The 14,476-nt window shown below is 48.1% G+C and overlaps 6 protein-coding genes across 6 annotated transcripts; 3 read left to right on the top strand and 3 right to left on the bottom strand.

The window, feature by feature from the left end:
- Positions 1-342: 342 nt before the first annotated feature.
- Positions 343-1,392, top strand: PGRI_058390 (uncharacterized protein; the record flags this gene model as incomplete). Its single annotated transcript, XM_040793552.1, has 7 exons — positions 343-353; positions 402-433; positions 586-665; positions 720-742; positions 791-819; positions 878-887; positions 969-1,392. The coding sequence occupies 7 exons, from the start codon at positions 343-345 to the stop codon at positions 1,390-1,392; spliced, it is 609 nt and encodes a 202-aa protein (XP_040648407.1).
- A 683-nt stretch (positions 1,393-2,075) lies between these two features.
- Positions 2,076-3,875, bottom strand: PGRI_058400 (putative 3-methylcrotonyl-CoA carboxylase, beta subunit (MccB); the record flags this gene model as incomplete). The annotated part of the gene is made up of 2 exons (XM_040793553.1): positions 2,076-2,370; positions 2,422-3,875. 2 exons carry the CDS (start codon positions 3,873-3,875, stop codon positions 2,076-2,078), a joined length of 1,749 nt encoding a protein of 582 aa, XP_040648408.1.
- Positions 3,876-4,389: 514 nt separating this feature from the next.
- Positions 4,390-5,974, top strand: PGRI_058410 (isovaleryl-CoA dehydrogenase; the record flags this gene model as incomplete). Its single annotated transcript, XM_040793554.1, has 6 exons — positions 4,390-4,567; positions 4,618-4,705; positions 4,779-4,873; positions 4,935-5,170; positions 5,235-5,512; positions 5,560-5,974. The coding sequence occupies 6 exons, from the start codon at positions 4,390-4,392 to the stop codon at positions 5,972-5,974; spliced, it is 1,290 nt and encodes a 429-aa protein (XP_040648409.1).
- Positions 5,975-6,097: 123 nt separating this feature from the next.
- Positions 6,098-7,097, bottom strand: PGRI_058420 (uncharacterized protein; the record flags this gene model as incomplete). The annotated part of the gene is made up of 2 exons (XM_040793555.1): positions 6,098-6,922; positions 7,026-7,097. 2 exons carry the CDS (start codon positions 7,095-7,097, stop codon positions 6,098-6,100), a joined length of 897 nt encoding a protein of 298 aa, XP_040648410.1.
- Positions 7,098-10,793: 3,696 nt separating this feature from the next.
- PGRI_058430 (uncharacterized protein) lies at positions 10,794-11,944 on the bottom strand (the record flags this gene model as incomplete). Its single annotated transcript, XM_040793556.1, has 4 exons — positions 10,794-11,105; positions 11,167-11,260; positions 11,319-11,791; positions 11,861-11,944. The coding sequence occupies 4 exons, from the start codon at positions 11,942-11,944 to the stop codon at positions 10,794-10,796; spliced, it is 963 nt and encodes a 320-aa protein (XP_040648411.1).
- A 1,008-nt stretch (positions 11,945-12,952) lies between these two features.
- On the top strand, positions 12,953-14,472 carry PGRI_058440 (cytochrome P450; the record flags this gene model as incomplete). The annotated part of the gene is made up of 2 exons (XM_040793557.1): positions 12,953-14,083; positions 14,131-14,472. 2 exons carry the CDS (start codon positions 12,953-12,955, stop codon positions 14,470-14,472), a joined length of 1,473 nt encoding a protein of 490 aa, XP_040648412.1.
- Positions 14,473-14,476: the final 4 nt, after the last annotated feature.

Genomic DNA, 14,476 nt, shown 5'->3' on the forward strand with positions numbered 1-14,476 from the left:
ATATGATGTGATTGGGTCAGGCTAAAAAGAGAATGAAATTCAGGAACCAAGCCCTCACAATTAGGCTAACTACTTCTCTCCCCTCTTTGAGAAAAAAAAAAACTTATGCAGGACCGTTCTTAATATCTTATATGGGCTGATAGTCTTCAGTGGATCCTCGAATCTCCATATCCCGTGCACCGAAAAGGCGGGCCATGTAAACCGCATTCTCCGCCGCCCTTCTAAGCTCTTCCATCTTCAGCATTTAACTTGGGCCAATTTATTTGAGATCGTCATATATACCACGTGGAACGATCCACACGGTTTCGTTTTCCTATTCCCGACTATTACACACTTTTCTCAATGCGGACACAGTGAGTTTACAACCAGCACTCCCAAGATCGAGTTCTAATTCCCTTCAGACGCGAATACCACATTGTTGTTTTGGGTGCTGGTACGAACCTCTCCTGAGATATTCCCATAGGTCACAGGCTGACCGCAGGCATTCCCGCGATAACAGGAGGTGTCGGAAAAAGTTGCTTAACAGGTTCGTTCCCTTCCTAGCTCGGCCCTGAGTCCTCAAGCTGATCAACAATCACCATCCAGCTCAATTCGTTCAAAATGTTTGGATCGAAAGTTACGACCCAACGATCGAGGATTCATACCGGAAACAGATTGAGGTAGACGTAAGTTGTCTACAATGCGCTGGAAATTGCTCGGATGTTAACCAAGATTGACAGGGTCGCCAATGTATACTGGAGATGTGAGTAATTCGGTGGTTGAGGTATGGCATGATGCTAAAATTTCGAAGTCTCGACACGGCAGGAACAGAACAGTTCAGTAAGGATCCCCCAAAACAAGATATCTACTCGTGAAACCAAAGCTAACAACCCACAAGCTGCAATGAGGTAAATATAGGCAATCCATCACGATCAATGCCGCGGCCCGACCCCGAGAAACGCACACTGTACTGACAACGCTCTCCGCAGAGAGCTCTACATGAAGCAAGGCCAAGGCTTCCTCCTCGTCTTCTCCATCACCAGCACGTCCTCCCTAAACGAACTCTCCGAGCTACGCGAGCAAATTATCCGAATCAAAGACGACGAAAACGTCCCAATCGTGATCGTGGGCAATAAATCTGATTTGGAAGAAGACCGAGCCGTACCACGCGCCCGCGCCTTCGCTCTATCCCAGAAATGGGGTAACGCCCCATACTACGAGACATCTGCTCGCCGCCGTGCAAATGTCAACGAAGTCTTCGTCGACCTGTGCCGACAGATCATCCGCAAAGACTCCGAGGGGTCAAGAAACAGCGGTGATCCCAACCGCAAGCGCGAGGGTCCAAATCGCCATGACCGCAAGAGAGATAATCGCCGCCCGAAACATCGTCGTGGGCCGTGTGTCATCCTTTGATTCAACAATTCGAGGGGGCCATTTCTCTGAATGAGTGCCCTCGTTTGTTTCATTTTCATGCGATACGACCCTCTGCGACCTATGCCCTGCCGACGCTGCTATGCATCTTGACATGCCATGTATGACTGATGTTCTTTCTATATATGTTGCCGATATGTCTGCGCCTCTTCTCCCTATAGAACCATGCTTCACTGCTACCGATTTGTATCTTTTCTTTTGGGTTGTACACAATTGGTGTCTTCCTCTTGTTTTACATTTGACTATTTGAGGTTTGGTTGATCTGGACTCTAAAACGATTACTTTCCCGAGATGGAGAAAAAGTGCTTTCTTTTCTTTTGGTCCTGTTGCTATTATCATTCGGTTGATAGGCTTGCGCTAGATCCCTTGAATGTTGGATACGTGGTGGAACCCGTTGCCATAAACACATAGGCGTGATTTATAGTACCCGATGTCATTTGCAATACAAGCCATTTACTTTGAGCTCATTGTTGGACCGTACTGTACAGTTCCAAAGGTCCACTAGACTACAAAGTGAAGAACGATAGTATGGAGGGGCAGTATAGGCTACATTTGATACATGTCACATCAAGTTAATGGCACATGAACATTCGTCTTCCATTCTATGTTTTCTCGGAATTATCCTGAATGAAAATCTGCATACCTTATTCCAACCTGGTGGCAATCTACATTCGGAACACGCCAAATCTGGTTTGCACATCCGGCTCAGCCTTGCCACTGAGCGCAGCTGCTAGACCCAACCCTAGCATTTTCCTTGTCTGAGACGGCGGGATGATACCATCATCCCACAAACGGGCTGACGAAAAAGTCGCTTCAGATTCACGGTCAATGCGGTCTTTCAAAGCCGGATCAGCGGTGCGTCCAACAGCCTCCATAACGGCAGAGAGTTGCTCAGAGCCCATAACTCCAATCTTAGCATTGGGCCACATGAAAAGAAGACGGGGCGAGTAGGCACGACCACTAAAAGCAATGTTAGAAATGAACTAGAGAGAGACCAAAGATAAAACTTACCACATCCCGTAATTACCAGCACCAGCACTGGACCCAAATACAACAGTGAACTTGGGGACATCGGCACACGCAACAGCAGTAACAAGTTTAGCGCCGTTCTTCGCGATGCCGCCCTTCTCAGCATCAGCGCCAACCATGAAGCCGGAGATATTCTGCAAGAAGACAAGAGGGATTCGTCGTTGAGCACAGAGCTCAATGAAGTGCGCTCCCTTGAGCGAGGACTCGGAGAACAAAATTCCATTGTTAGCAACTATACCGACACGATGGCCGTGGATGCGAGCAAAGCCCGTTACCAGGGTCGAGCCATAGTCGCGCTTAAACTCGGCGAATTCACTTCCATCGACAATGCGCGCGATGACCTCGTGAACGGGGATCTGACGGCGCAAATTTGTGCCAACGATTCCATTTAGCTCATTGGGGTCGTACAACGGTTCTTTCACGACAAGTGAATTCCCATTACCGTTCTCCAGCTGGAGGGGAGTTGTGGTGGTAGGGTAGTTAAGGTTTGAGATGGAACGACGAGCAAGTACAAGAGCGTGCGCATCGTCGACAGCCAGGTAGTCGGTGACACCGGAAATGCTCGAATGGAGCTGGCCGCCACCTAGGTCCTCGGCGGATACCTCCTCGCCTGTTGCGGCCTTGACGAGAGGCGGGCCTGCCAGGAAGATAGTACCCTGGTTCTCGACGATGATGGTCTCGTCACTCATAGCAGGCACATATGCACCGCCTGCTGTGCAGGGACCCATGACAACGGAAATTTGTGGGATCCCGAGGGAGCTCATGCGGGCCTGGTTGAAGAAAATGCGGCCGAAGTGATCACGGTCTGGGAACACATCTGCCTGATGAGGAAGGTTCGCACCACCAGAGTCAACGAGGTAGATACATGGGAGGCGGTTCTCTTGCGCAATCGCCTGTGCGCGGAGGTGCTTCTTCACTGTGATGGGGTAGTAGGTGCCGCCCTTGACGGTGCTATCATTGGCAACAATCATGCAGTTCACACCCTCAACCATCCCAATTCCGGTGATGATACCACCAGCTGGAACATCCTCGCCTTCGTACACCCCGTGTCCTGCGAGTGCTGATAGCTCCAGGAAGGAGGTGCCTGGATCAACTAGAGCGGAGATCCGGTCTCTTGGGAGCATTTTGCCGCGGGCGATGTGTTTCTCACGCGCTTTATCGTTTCCTCCACGTGCAATTGATGTGTGTAGGCTGCTCATCCGATCTAGGAGTTCTTGCATTTGTTCGGTGTTTTCGCGGTACTCCTGTGAGGAGGTATCCACTGCTGTTGGGAGGACGGAGAGGGCTGAGGCATGGTGAGGGTGTGTATAACTTGCTACTGTTCTATACGCTGGCCGTGTAATCTTTGTGGACTGGCAAAATGAGCTTGGTAGACATTTGCGCGGTCCGAGTCGTGAGCCCCAGCTCCGAAGGACGAGCGGGGACGGGGCACGCATTGCGGGGAAGAGTGTGGAGTATGTAACTGGTTCTGAGGCGAAGATTGTAGAATATAGCTCAAGCGAAAATGTAGAGTGATGGGTATATTATGAGTCTCCCGAAGTATTTAAACTTGTATTCACAGTGGCAGAAGAGAAGCGAGGGACAAAGCTGGGGTTTCCCCAAATGCGGAGGTGCGATGATTGCCGCTTCTACCCGAGGCCCATCATCATCCCCATGAGAATGGCAAGAAAGACCAAAATGAGTTGGACAATTGCTAAGACAGAAAAAGCAGAGAATATATGAATCAATTGGCCTATAGATATATTGTAGTATCAATCAGAAATTCAAAAATGTGAAAGATCTGCATGTTTTGCATGTTCTAAGGTGGGAACCTCGTTGTACAGCATATAAGTCCGTCCTTGATTGCGCGCCGAGGACTACCGCCCCCTGCACACATATTTAAAAGGTCCACTTCCTCAAATACAATACCCCCCCGGATTTTGCATTCTACATCAATTCTCTCATACAATCATGGCCTCTCGAACCCTCCCCTCTCTGCTTCGCACATCGACGCGCGCGGTTCGGCTGAACCGCATCCCCGCATTCACACCATGTTTCCGCTCCATCTCAACAAAGCACCCGACGGGGTTCACACCTCCGTCCGAGGATGAGCTTCTAGAGCTACGAGAGCGTGTGCAAGATTTCACAAGTAAATTACCCGTTCTCGTGCCGAGGCCGCATTTTCTAACCTCTCTGTAGGACGGGAGATCCCAGCCGATGTTGCTGCACGGACAGATGAACAGAATGAGTTCCCAGCGGAAATGTGGAAGAAAATGGGCGATGCTGGGTATGGGTTCCCAAGTGGTTGACTCTTTAAAAGGACGAAGTGGGTTACAGCACCCATACTAACAGATATAAAGGTTCCTTGGTGTCACAGCAAACGAGGAGTACGGTGGCTTGGGAATGGGCTACCAGGCACATTGCGTGGTGATGGAAGAGATTAGCCGAGCATCTGGTAGGTTTTCCTGTGTATCTTTAGTGGAATGATCGATCTGACCTTGATTCTGGATAAAAAGGAAGCATTGGTCTCTCTTATGCCGCCCACTCCCAGCTCTGCGTTAACCAGCTCTCCCTCAATGGCTCGACGGAACAAAAAGAGCGCATTCTTCCCGGTCTCCTATCAGGCGAGAAGGTTGGTGCTCTTGCAATGTCGGAACATTCAGCTGGCTCCGATGTAGTCAGCATGAAGACCACAGCAAAGGAAGTTGATGGAGGCTGGCTCTTGAATGGAACCAAGATGTGGATTACCAATGTAAGTCGGTTTGGTGATATATATGGGATTGAAATTTCCGAACTCGCTGCTTACACTTTCTTAGGGCCCCGATGCCGATTACATTGTTGTGTACGCGAAGACAGAACCTGAACTAGGTTCCAAAGGTATCACAGCGTTCATAGTTGAAAAGAGCTTTAAGGGCTTCTCGTGCGCACGTAAGCTGGACAAACTGGGTATGCGTGGCTCTAACACAGGCGAGCTTATCTTTGAGGATGTTTTTGTTCCCCGGGAGAATCTCTTGGGTGAGGTGAACCGCGGCGTCCGCGTATTGATGGAGGGTCTGGACTTGGAGCGACTTGTTCTGAGTGCAGGACCACTAGGGTGAGCCATCCATACCATAACACCTACCACATTCTAACTCTCCTTAGAATCATGCAAGCCGCACTTGACCTCGTCCTTCCTTACACGCACGTGCGCAAGCAATTTGGTACACCGATCGCCCACAACCAGCTTGTCCAGGGCAAGCTTGCGGACATGTACACTAAGCTGGCTGCCTCGCGCGCGTACACCTACGCTACTGCACGGCAGGTAGATAATGCCGCCATGGAGCCTGGCGCGATGACCGTCCGCACTCACGACTGCGCTGGTGCAATCCTCTACGCCGCTGAACGCGCGACTGAATGCACTCTTGATGCTATTCAGCTCATGGGAGGAAGCGGGTACATCAACGAGATTCCCGCTGGACGCCTCCTCCGTGACGCGAAACTGTATGAGATTGGTGCCGGTACAAGCGAGATCCGTAGGATGGTCATTGGCCGCGCATTCAACAAGGAGTACGCTTAAGCAATATAGCAGAACGATACATAAAATTATTTCATTTGGGAAAATATCATCTCTTTGCAGAGTGTATGCAGATTCATTTTAGTCGTTGTACATGTCATAAATGGCCCTTTATCAACCAACAAACTACTTCTTCTGCCTAGTCGATCTGCGCACCGGTGGTGCCGCACGTTTTGTAGCCTTGTCAGCGCCGCCTTTCCGCACCTGCACCCTCTTCGGGCGAGGCGACACCGTATCCTCATCCGTGTCATCCTTCTGTTCAAGAGTCTTCCGCTTCCACCCTCTCTTCAACGGAATCACGACCTTCGGCGGTGAAGATAGTTTCAGCGAGCGGAAAGAGTCCGGATCCGGGTCCGGGGTTGTGTTTGAGGCATCCCCAGTATCCCCAGCATCAACACCCGAAGTATCACATGAGATAACATCAGACATCTCGTCCGAGCTATCTGCCTCGTCGTCGGTACCGTCATCGGCGACCATTTCATCGTCAGCCAGCGGCGAGTCGACGGGTTTGGACTCGGCAACGTGTCGCCTTTTTAGGCGTGATTTATCTAGCGCTGGCTGGGCGAATTTGAACACCTCCCGCCAGTTCTCTAGGAGCGCAACCTTCTCGCCTGTGTCCGGCTCATACAAAATAGCGACATCCTGGTCCCGGTCCAGCGCGGGCGTTTTCCACACCACGCCCTGGAATGAGGCGATATCCGGCACCAAAGGGGATTTCGTCGGTGGGACTCTGGTGATGTGGCTCTTTGCTCGGGAAGATGCCTTCGTTCGTCGTGGTGCTGTCGCAGCGATCTCGGTTCTTTTTTTCCTCTCTGCGCTTTGTTCAACGGTTGCGTCATCGTCGTGATAATCGTCTGAATAATAGTCCCAGTCGCTGAAATAGTCTTCGACATCAATCCCTGGATCTTCATATAGGGCAGCTTCGTAATATGAGGAAGCGGCGAGATCGTCCTGGACAAGCAAAGTTTTGGTTAGAGTCTGAATTGGTGTTGTTTTCCCGTGCAGAACCGATGGCGCGAGTTGGTCTAGATGAAACCACGAGGAGTTGACTTACGACCATGTCAGGGACTAAATCCTCATACATGTATTCATCCTCGAACTCATAGTACTCATCGTCGTCGGACATCTTGGAGTGGATACTAAGGGAAAAAAAGTTGAAAGAGATCGAGTGGCGAGTATTTCGAGGAGACGTTTGCTTAAATGAACGATAAGCCTTGAACGAAAGTAAGTCAAGCAAGGGTATGTACAGCGCAAAACAAGGATGCACGGCTGACGTGACAGAGTGAAGATCGGACTGATCGTGCATTGAAGAAGATACCTGCAATCTTGCTAACATAAGCCTTGGCGTTTCTCTAGATAACTAGATCTACATTGCATTTACCATATGAGCTCGTCTTTGTTATGCTATGATTTTAATGATCATAATATAGACTAGACAGAAAAGAAAATTGTTATTCTACTAATAGGGGTCAGGTTACACCTAATGGATGTACAATAGACACTGTCTAAGAAGAATAGTGGCTTGAGGCCTGAGAAACAAGGTATCAATGCAGTTCTTCAGTTCGATATTGTCCTAATTCTCTAAATCTCTTTTTTTAAAAACATTGCCTTTGGGTTTGTTCATGAGATGATTAGTCTCGTATACATTTGACTTCGCTTTCCGTTCTGTTCTGTATAGAGCAGCGGCCAACACTCATTTCCAAAATGCATGAAACATTTAGGATTCGGGCTTCAAATAACTTCATCTACTTTCTACTTCTGGTACAACAAATGGCCAGCTGATATTCTTCGAATGTTCTAGTCATCAAGTGAGTCCAAAGGACTATGCCTTTTACAGTACATAATTCCTTCATCTGGCACCGGACATTTAAACTATACAACCACTTCATCTCATAGAACATACATGGATTACTTAACTGGATGTCGGACGCTATCGAGGTTTGCGTCATCCTAAGTTATATATATCCCTCCTGTTCTCTTGCCCTCTTCTTCTTTTCTTTCCTTCTACAACCATCCCACACCATGTGCCCCAGACGCCCCTCAATGCCTCGTCCCCATTGGGACTCCCATCTGTCGAAGAGGATTGAATTTAACAAACCCACCAAAGTCTTTTGGAAGGAATTACCTGTATGCTTTGAATTTTGAACTCGTAAACTTCATCACCTTGGTGCTTGGGTAGGGGCGAGGGGCCCTAGCCTTTACTCAAGTGCTGAGAATCCGCAATTTGCAATATCTGGGTTTGATGTCCTCGGTAAAGACTGCGGCGCCTGTGGTCTTTGCTGATGGCTGAAAACTTAGACTCTCATAATCTCTTCTTGCTCGGTGTTTGGGAAGAGATCCAGGGCCCGGGTCTCTATTCAAACACCGAGCATCCGCGTTCTTGATACCTGGGTTTCATGCACTGGATGAAGACTGCGGCGCCTGTGGTCTTCATTCGGGCTGATAGCTCAGCGTCTAGAATCCCCTGTTGACCGATACCTACTTCCATGTTTTAAGACTTCAATGTTTGAATGAACATCTCGGGACTTTCGGGCTGAGGCGGGCATGGTGTGGGATTGGATCACTGTCTAAGTCTCTCTCTCATCCCATCCAGACCGGCGGTTTTTCCCACAGGGTTTCCTGCCGGCTGGACGTTCAACCATGTTGAACATCTTGGTGAGCAATTTCACGTTCAATCGGGAACTTTTCCCATGTGGTTTTTTCCCGGTTGGACATTCACTACAGTGTCTGTGATACCAAAATGTGACTACAACACACAACCACTAGAGGCACTCTTTCCGGCCGAGAAGCTTTCCCCACGCGGGTTTTTCTCCTGGCCGGTTTTAACGAGGCCTCAATTCGTACCAACTCAAAGCAATCTCTTAAAAATATGGGCGGCTCGACACTGCCGTCTGAAAATGCGGAAGGTCTCTTGGGGATGAAGCCGGTCAGATCTGATGAAGAAAATGAGCGTGGGTTGCCATGTCACCCGATGAGCACTAAAGAGGAAGGTTCAACTGTCCGTCGAATTGGGGCCTGAAGAAGAAGATAGGCATGGTAACCCACGCAACTCGGAGGACTCAAATTTTACTGCACCGACCCGAAGAGGAAAGCAGGCAGGGGTTGCCATGCCACCCAGGACTCAAGTCCTATCGAACCAACCTGAAGAAGAACACAGGCATGGCAACCCATGTCACCTGGAGGACTCAATTTTATGGAACCGACCCGAAGAAGAAAGCAGGCCGGGGTTGCTATGCCGCCGGACAAGATACCCACGTCCCATCCAACCGATTTCAATAAAGTCGTTTGGCGGCGTAGCAACCCAGGCTGCCCAGGGGACTCAGGTCCCATTGAACGAAGAAGAAAGTAAGCCGGGGTTGTCATGCCGCCGGACAAAATAGGCATGGCAACCCAGGCCATCCCGGGGACTCAGGTCCCATCAAACCGATTGAAGAAAGCAGGCAAGGGTTGCCATGCCACCATACCAAATAGCATGGCAACTCAGGCCACCAAAGGACTTAAGTCCCATTGAACGAAAAAGAAAGCAGGCAGGGGTTGCTATGCCACCGGACAAAATACCCAAGTCCCGTCCAACCGATCTCAGTAAACTCGTTTGGCGGCATGGCAACCCACGCCATCTAAGGGACTCAGGTCCCATCGAGGAAGAAAGCCGGCAGGGGTTGCCATCCCACCATACCAAATTAGAATGGCAACCCAGGCCACCAAAAGGACTTAAGTCCCATAAAATCGACCCAAGAAAAAACAAACGAATCACAAAAAAAGAAAAACAAGGGAAACAAGGGAAAAAAGAGAAAAAGAAAGAAAAAAAGAAAGCAGAAGAAAGAAGGACTAGCAAAACAAGAAAACGGAGGAAATTCAGGGCAAAAACAAACCTTGGGGAATTGGATTATGTACGAGGTACTCTTTCCAGCTGGCTGTCTTTATCCCATAGGGTTTTCTTCCAGCTGGTTTTAACGAGGCCTCGAATTGATGTTTGAGGAATGGTTATCGAGTCAACTGGACTTCAATGTGTGAATCTCAATTATTGGTATGGAAGGCGTTGCTGGACACTCCCAGGGAGGGCATGGCACCTCTCTTTCGGGATGTCTAGGGACCCAAAGGCTTGGATAGTTGTCGCTAGATGGTTCAGGGGAGGGCATGGCACCTCTCTTCTGGATTGTCTAGGGACCTACCGAAAGGATTTTAGATAGTTGTTGCTGGATGGTTCAGGGGAGGGCATGGCACCTCTCTTCTGGATTGTCTGGTGAAACACAATTAAGTTTATTATTATCATTTCTACTTGTATGCTGTGCTGTAGATAGTATACTGCCTATACATAGTAATATAGATAGACAATCATCATGCAGCTGAGTTCTGTTTTGAAGTTCGATGCGAGGCCGGTGTTGTTCAGGAATATCTTCGTGCGATTCGAAAAGCGGCATTACTCAATTTCTTTAAACATGTTGCAGTAAAGTTCCCAGATACCTGAATATCCTAACCAATCCAAGAAAACCTCATTAAGCCCTTGTCGGAGAAGTTCATCCCCCATGTAGTATTTCCTCGTATTCTGCCACACACTGGTTCCAAGAACACTCTGAAGAGGTCTCCCTAAACGAATTGTTTCATTAGAGCTCAGGAGATCTGTCCAATAAACACTTTCCGGCTGCCAACGTTGTTCTTTATCCGCAGCTGACGCAAGTCTGTCGAATTCTGGCAGGGATTGAACAGCCTCCCAAATTGTAGGAGCATCATAGTATGACGGTCTGCCATATTTCCTCAAAATTCGCTGAGTAAACTCAGGATCAACCATCTGTCGAGATGTTCGTCGTAGATAATCAATCTGCTAGTCTATAAGAGCTTGTACGCTGTTTCTTTCCTGTGCAGAATCATCTTCTTTCTCCGTCTTGTCGAGATAATATGTAAGTTCATCTCTCAATTTTCGCAAACGGTATTGTGTCCATTCAGGATAGAGAGAGGTTGTATCCGCATAAGGACGGACGTTGGTAGTATAGCTGGAGTCATACATATTTGGCAATGTAGAACGATATGAAGTGATGGTCGATATCCGCTCCTTCACACCTTTTGCCCGGGCTGCCAGATGACAGACTTCGCCGCCTTGGAGCATGACAGCATAACCAATTCTGGGGCCTTCAACCTTAGGGCTTAGTTAGCGAGGGTATTTTAATTTCAGTAAAATAGGTTCCTACTTTCTGTACCTCCCCGTCTCCCTTTTTGATATATGTCTCGCCTCCAATCATACCCTCAGTATCGCTCAGCATCAGTACACAAACGTAAGGATATGAGTCATAACTTAGGGCCAGTTAGTATTGCTCGTAGTACGTCCAAGGTTGCTAGGGGATGAGCTTACTGCCACGGAATGATAGCACTGGCATCTTTCAAAGGGTCGTATGCTCGATCTTCGGGACTCAACTCGACCTTTTCCACAGACGGCTCAACTTTTAGATTGTTGGCCATTTCTGCGATTGTAGTGCCTTCAACTTGAATGTTAGTGTGTCCTATTTCTGTTGGCATCACCACCTCCAGAGGTACACCGACTGCCTCGGAAACAATGTTCATTGTCTCACGGTGTGTCCAAAAGTCATTGATAAAACTTGACTGTTTCGCCGCATCACGAAGCACCAAAGTCCCTGGAAATGGGGAACTGGCACATTTGTCTATAACATTCTTTTGGAATAAAGCCTTTCGGTAGGCTCTGACACCTTCGGCTGACAATAATGGAAATGGTACTGTCCCTGCAATAGGCGATGCGGTTGGACTCTGATTTAGAAGCAAGTCTTGCACTGTGAATTTCTTTGAAGGCGGATTGTAGCTAAGGTGCACCTGTTGGATGAAATCTTAGAAGTGGAGCTTTGTTTAAGCGTTGAAATTTGTCTAGATTGATTCACGTACTCTTGGATCAAATACCTCCTCCTTTATGGTCTTCTGGGAAGCGTCCGCGAGATATTGCTTCAATAGGATGAAAAGATTCATCATGGGCATAATATATAGCCAGAGTAAGAAGGTAATTGCCGATGGCTCTCAAATTAACAGCTGGAGTTCTAGGAGCAAGAAGAACATATTTGATGCCCAAATATATTATTTAGAAGTTGGTGCAACCAGAGTTATAGTTACAAAGTACTCTGCTTGGATTGACTCACCTAGGCAGTGCGATACATCTCAGATAAGCCATTCCTATCCAGGAAGGTCTGTCCGGGTATATCACCGGAGTTGCATATTATAGGATCGCATGCCCACTTTTGAACGCTTGCTGTTCTTATCAAAGTGTGAGCTGTGAGTTTGATATCATTCTATAACCCTAGTGGGCAAGAGATAGATCTACCCCTCTTTGTATCTTCTAAAATGAAACTCACAAGAATTATCTTCTGTCTTCTTCCGGATGTATTTTATAAAAGGTTACTATAGGGGTAGAGTCGCGTGACCTACCCCCAAAGTGGAACCTTAAATCGAAAACAGGACCTGCACTTGACCCTTAATCACATTGTTAGCTGAGCGTAGCGAAGATAGTTTCTAGAACTCGCTCCAAAACTCACACTAATTGTAGTCTAGGACGGTTCGATTCTGCGATTCTGCAGCTTTGCGGCTTTTGGCGTAGTCAATAAGTGCCGGGAAAAAGGGATCTACAAACAAGTTATAGCTAAGTAGAATCAAGTTAACCGGTTCTTCCTTGTTGGGCCGATGACCTCGCCTTTGTCCCACCAGTACCGTGTGCGCCAGAAGTTGCCCAGAAGGTATGTTGTACAGGCTGACGAACCGTGGCAATGAGCCCTGGTCAGTGGTTTTTCATTTCTGTTTGGCCATGACTTATGTTGTACAATCTTTGGCTAATCCTCGCCCAAGTGCATTAAGATCGGCACAGAAATATCATGTGTTATGCATTTCTTTATGACGACGAGTCAAATAAAACCTGATTTATATAACAGAGCTAGTATATAGCCTTCTTGCACATTTCCAGATCTTTTCTCTCCTTGCACAACGTTTGACATGTTCACCGCTGTTGTTCTCGCTGTAACTCTTTATCTGCTCTACACTGCGATCTCCGCTGTCTGGGCCATATTCCTGCACCCTCTCCATCACATTCCAGGGCCCAAATTATGGATTGCCTTCCCCATCATACGCTATCTCTCTGACTTGGGGGGAAGGCTGGATGCTGACCTTCGGACCTTTCATGATAAATACGGGGAGGCTGTCCGTTTTGGACCAGACGAGGTCTCCTTCATCACTGCCCAGGCTTGGAAAGATATATATGGTCACGGCCACAAACAGTTGTCTAAAGTGAGATCTTCAGTGAGCAACCCAATGGATATCGTCGGCGCTGACGATGCCAATCACGCACGTTATCGAAAGGCCTTGTCACCCGCATTCTCGGCCCAAGGGCTACAGACTCAGGGGCCTGTAATACTTGAATATTTAAACAAACTCACCGAAAGGCTATGTGATGCAGCAGAGTCTCAAATGCCCGTTGATTTGGTGAAATGGTATAATCTAACCGCCTTTGACCTTATCGGTGACCTTGCGTTTGGTGAATCATTTGGCGGCTTGGACTCGTCACAGTATCATCATTGGGTGTTGGCAATCTTCAACTCGATACGACTACTAGGTTTCGTCAAACTTGAGGACGCATATCCGCTAGTTTACAAAGCTTTGGCGCCCTTCATACCGAAGGAGTTGATGGATTCTCAAACTAAACAGCTGGACCATAGCAGAGCTACCGCGCAAAAGCGTTTGCAAAGACAGAAAACCCGTGGTCAGGCCGATTTCATGGAGTCTATGCTGCGCCATCGCGGGGGAGAAGATGGGCTTAACGATGAAGAGCTAGTGGCAAATGCCCGTATTCTCATTATTGCTGGAAGTGAAACTACCGCGACATTACTTTCAGGGTTGACTTTTTGGCTGCTGAAAACCCCTGAAGTTTTGGAGAAGGTCACCAATGAAGTTCGGTCAGTCATGCTGTCTGAGGCAGATATAACTTTCAACAACGTTACTGCCAGTCTTCCCTACATGAACGCTTGCATCAACGAAGCTTTCAGAATGTATCCTCCTGTCCCCACTGGGTTGCAGCGGTTCACCCCCTCCACCCCAATAGAAGTTTCTGGCTATAGAATAGCCCCGAATGTGAGCTGCTGAACTTTCATTCCAAGCACTAAGCTAACAGATAATAGACAAAAGTCGCTGTCCATCAAAGCGCCGCCTACTGGTCCTCGATAAACTTTTACGAACCAGGGCGTTTCATTCCCGATCGCTGGTTTCCAGAGGCCAAAAATGATTCTTCCTCTCCATTTTATCACGACAACCGAGACGTTGTGCAGCCATTCTCTTTTGGCCCGCGAAACTGCCTTGGGAAAAACCTTGCCTACAATGAGATGCGCCTTATCCTTGCGCGAGTACTTTGGAAGTTTGACTTGGAGTTATGTGAAGAAAGTCAGGCATGGAACGATCAAAAATCTTATACGTTATGGGACAAGCCCCCGCTGATGTGCACGCTACGAACTCGAGCACACTAAGCTC

Source organism: Penicillium griseofulvum, assembly GCF_001561935.1.
Source record: "Penicillium griseofulvum strain PG3 chromosome Unknown contig_95, whole genome shotgun sequence".
NCBI classification, from domain to species: domain Eukaryota; kingdom Fungi; phylum Ascomycota; class Eurotiomycetes; order Eurotiales; family Aspergillaceae; genus Penicillium; species Penicillium griseofulvum.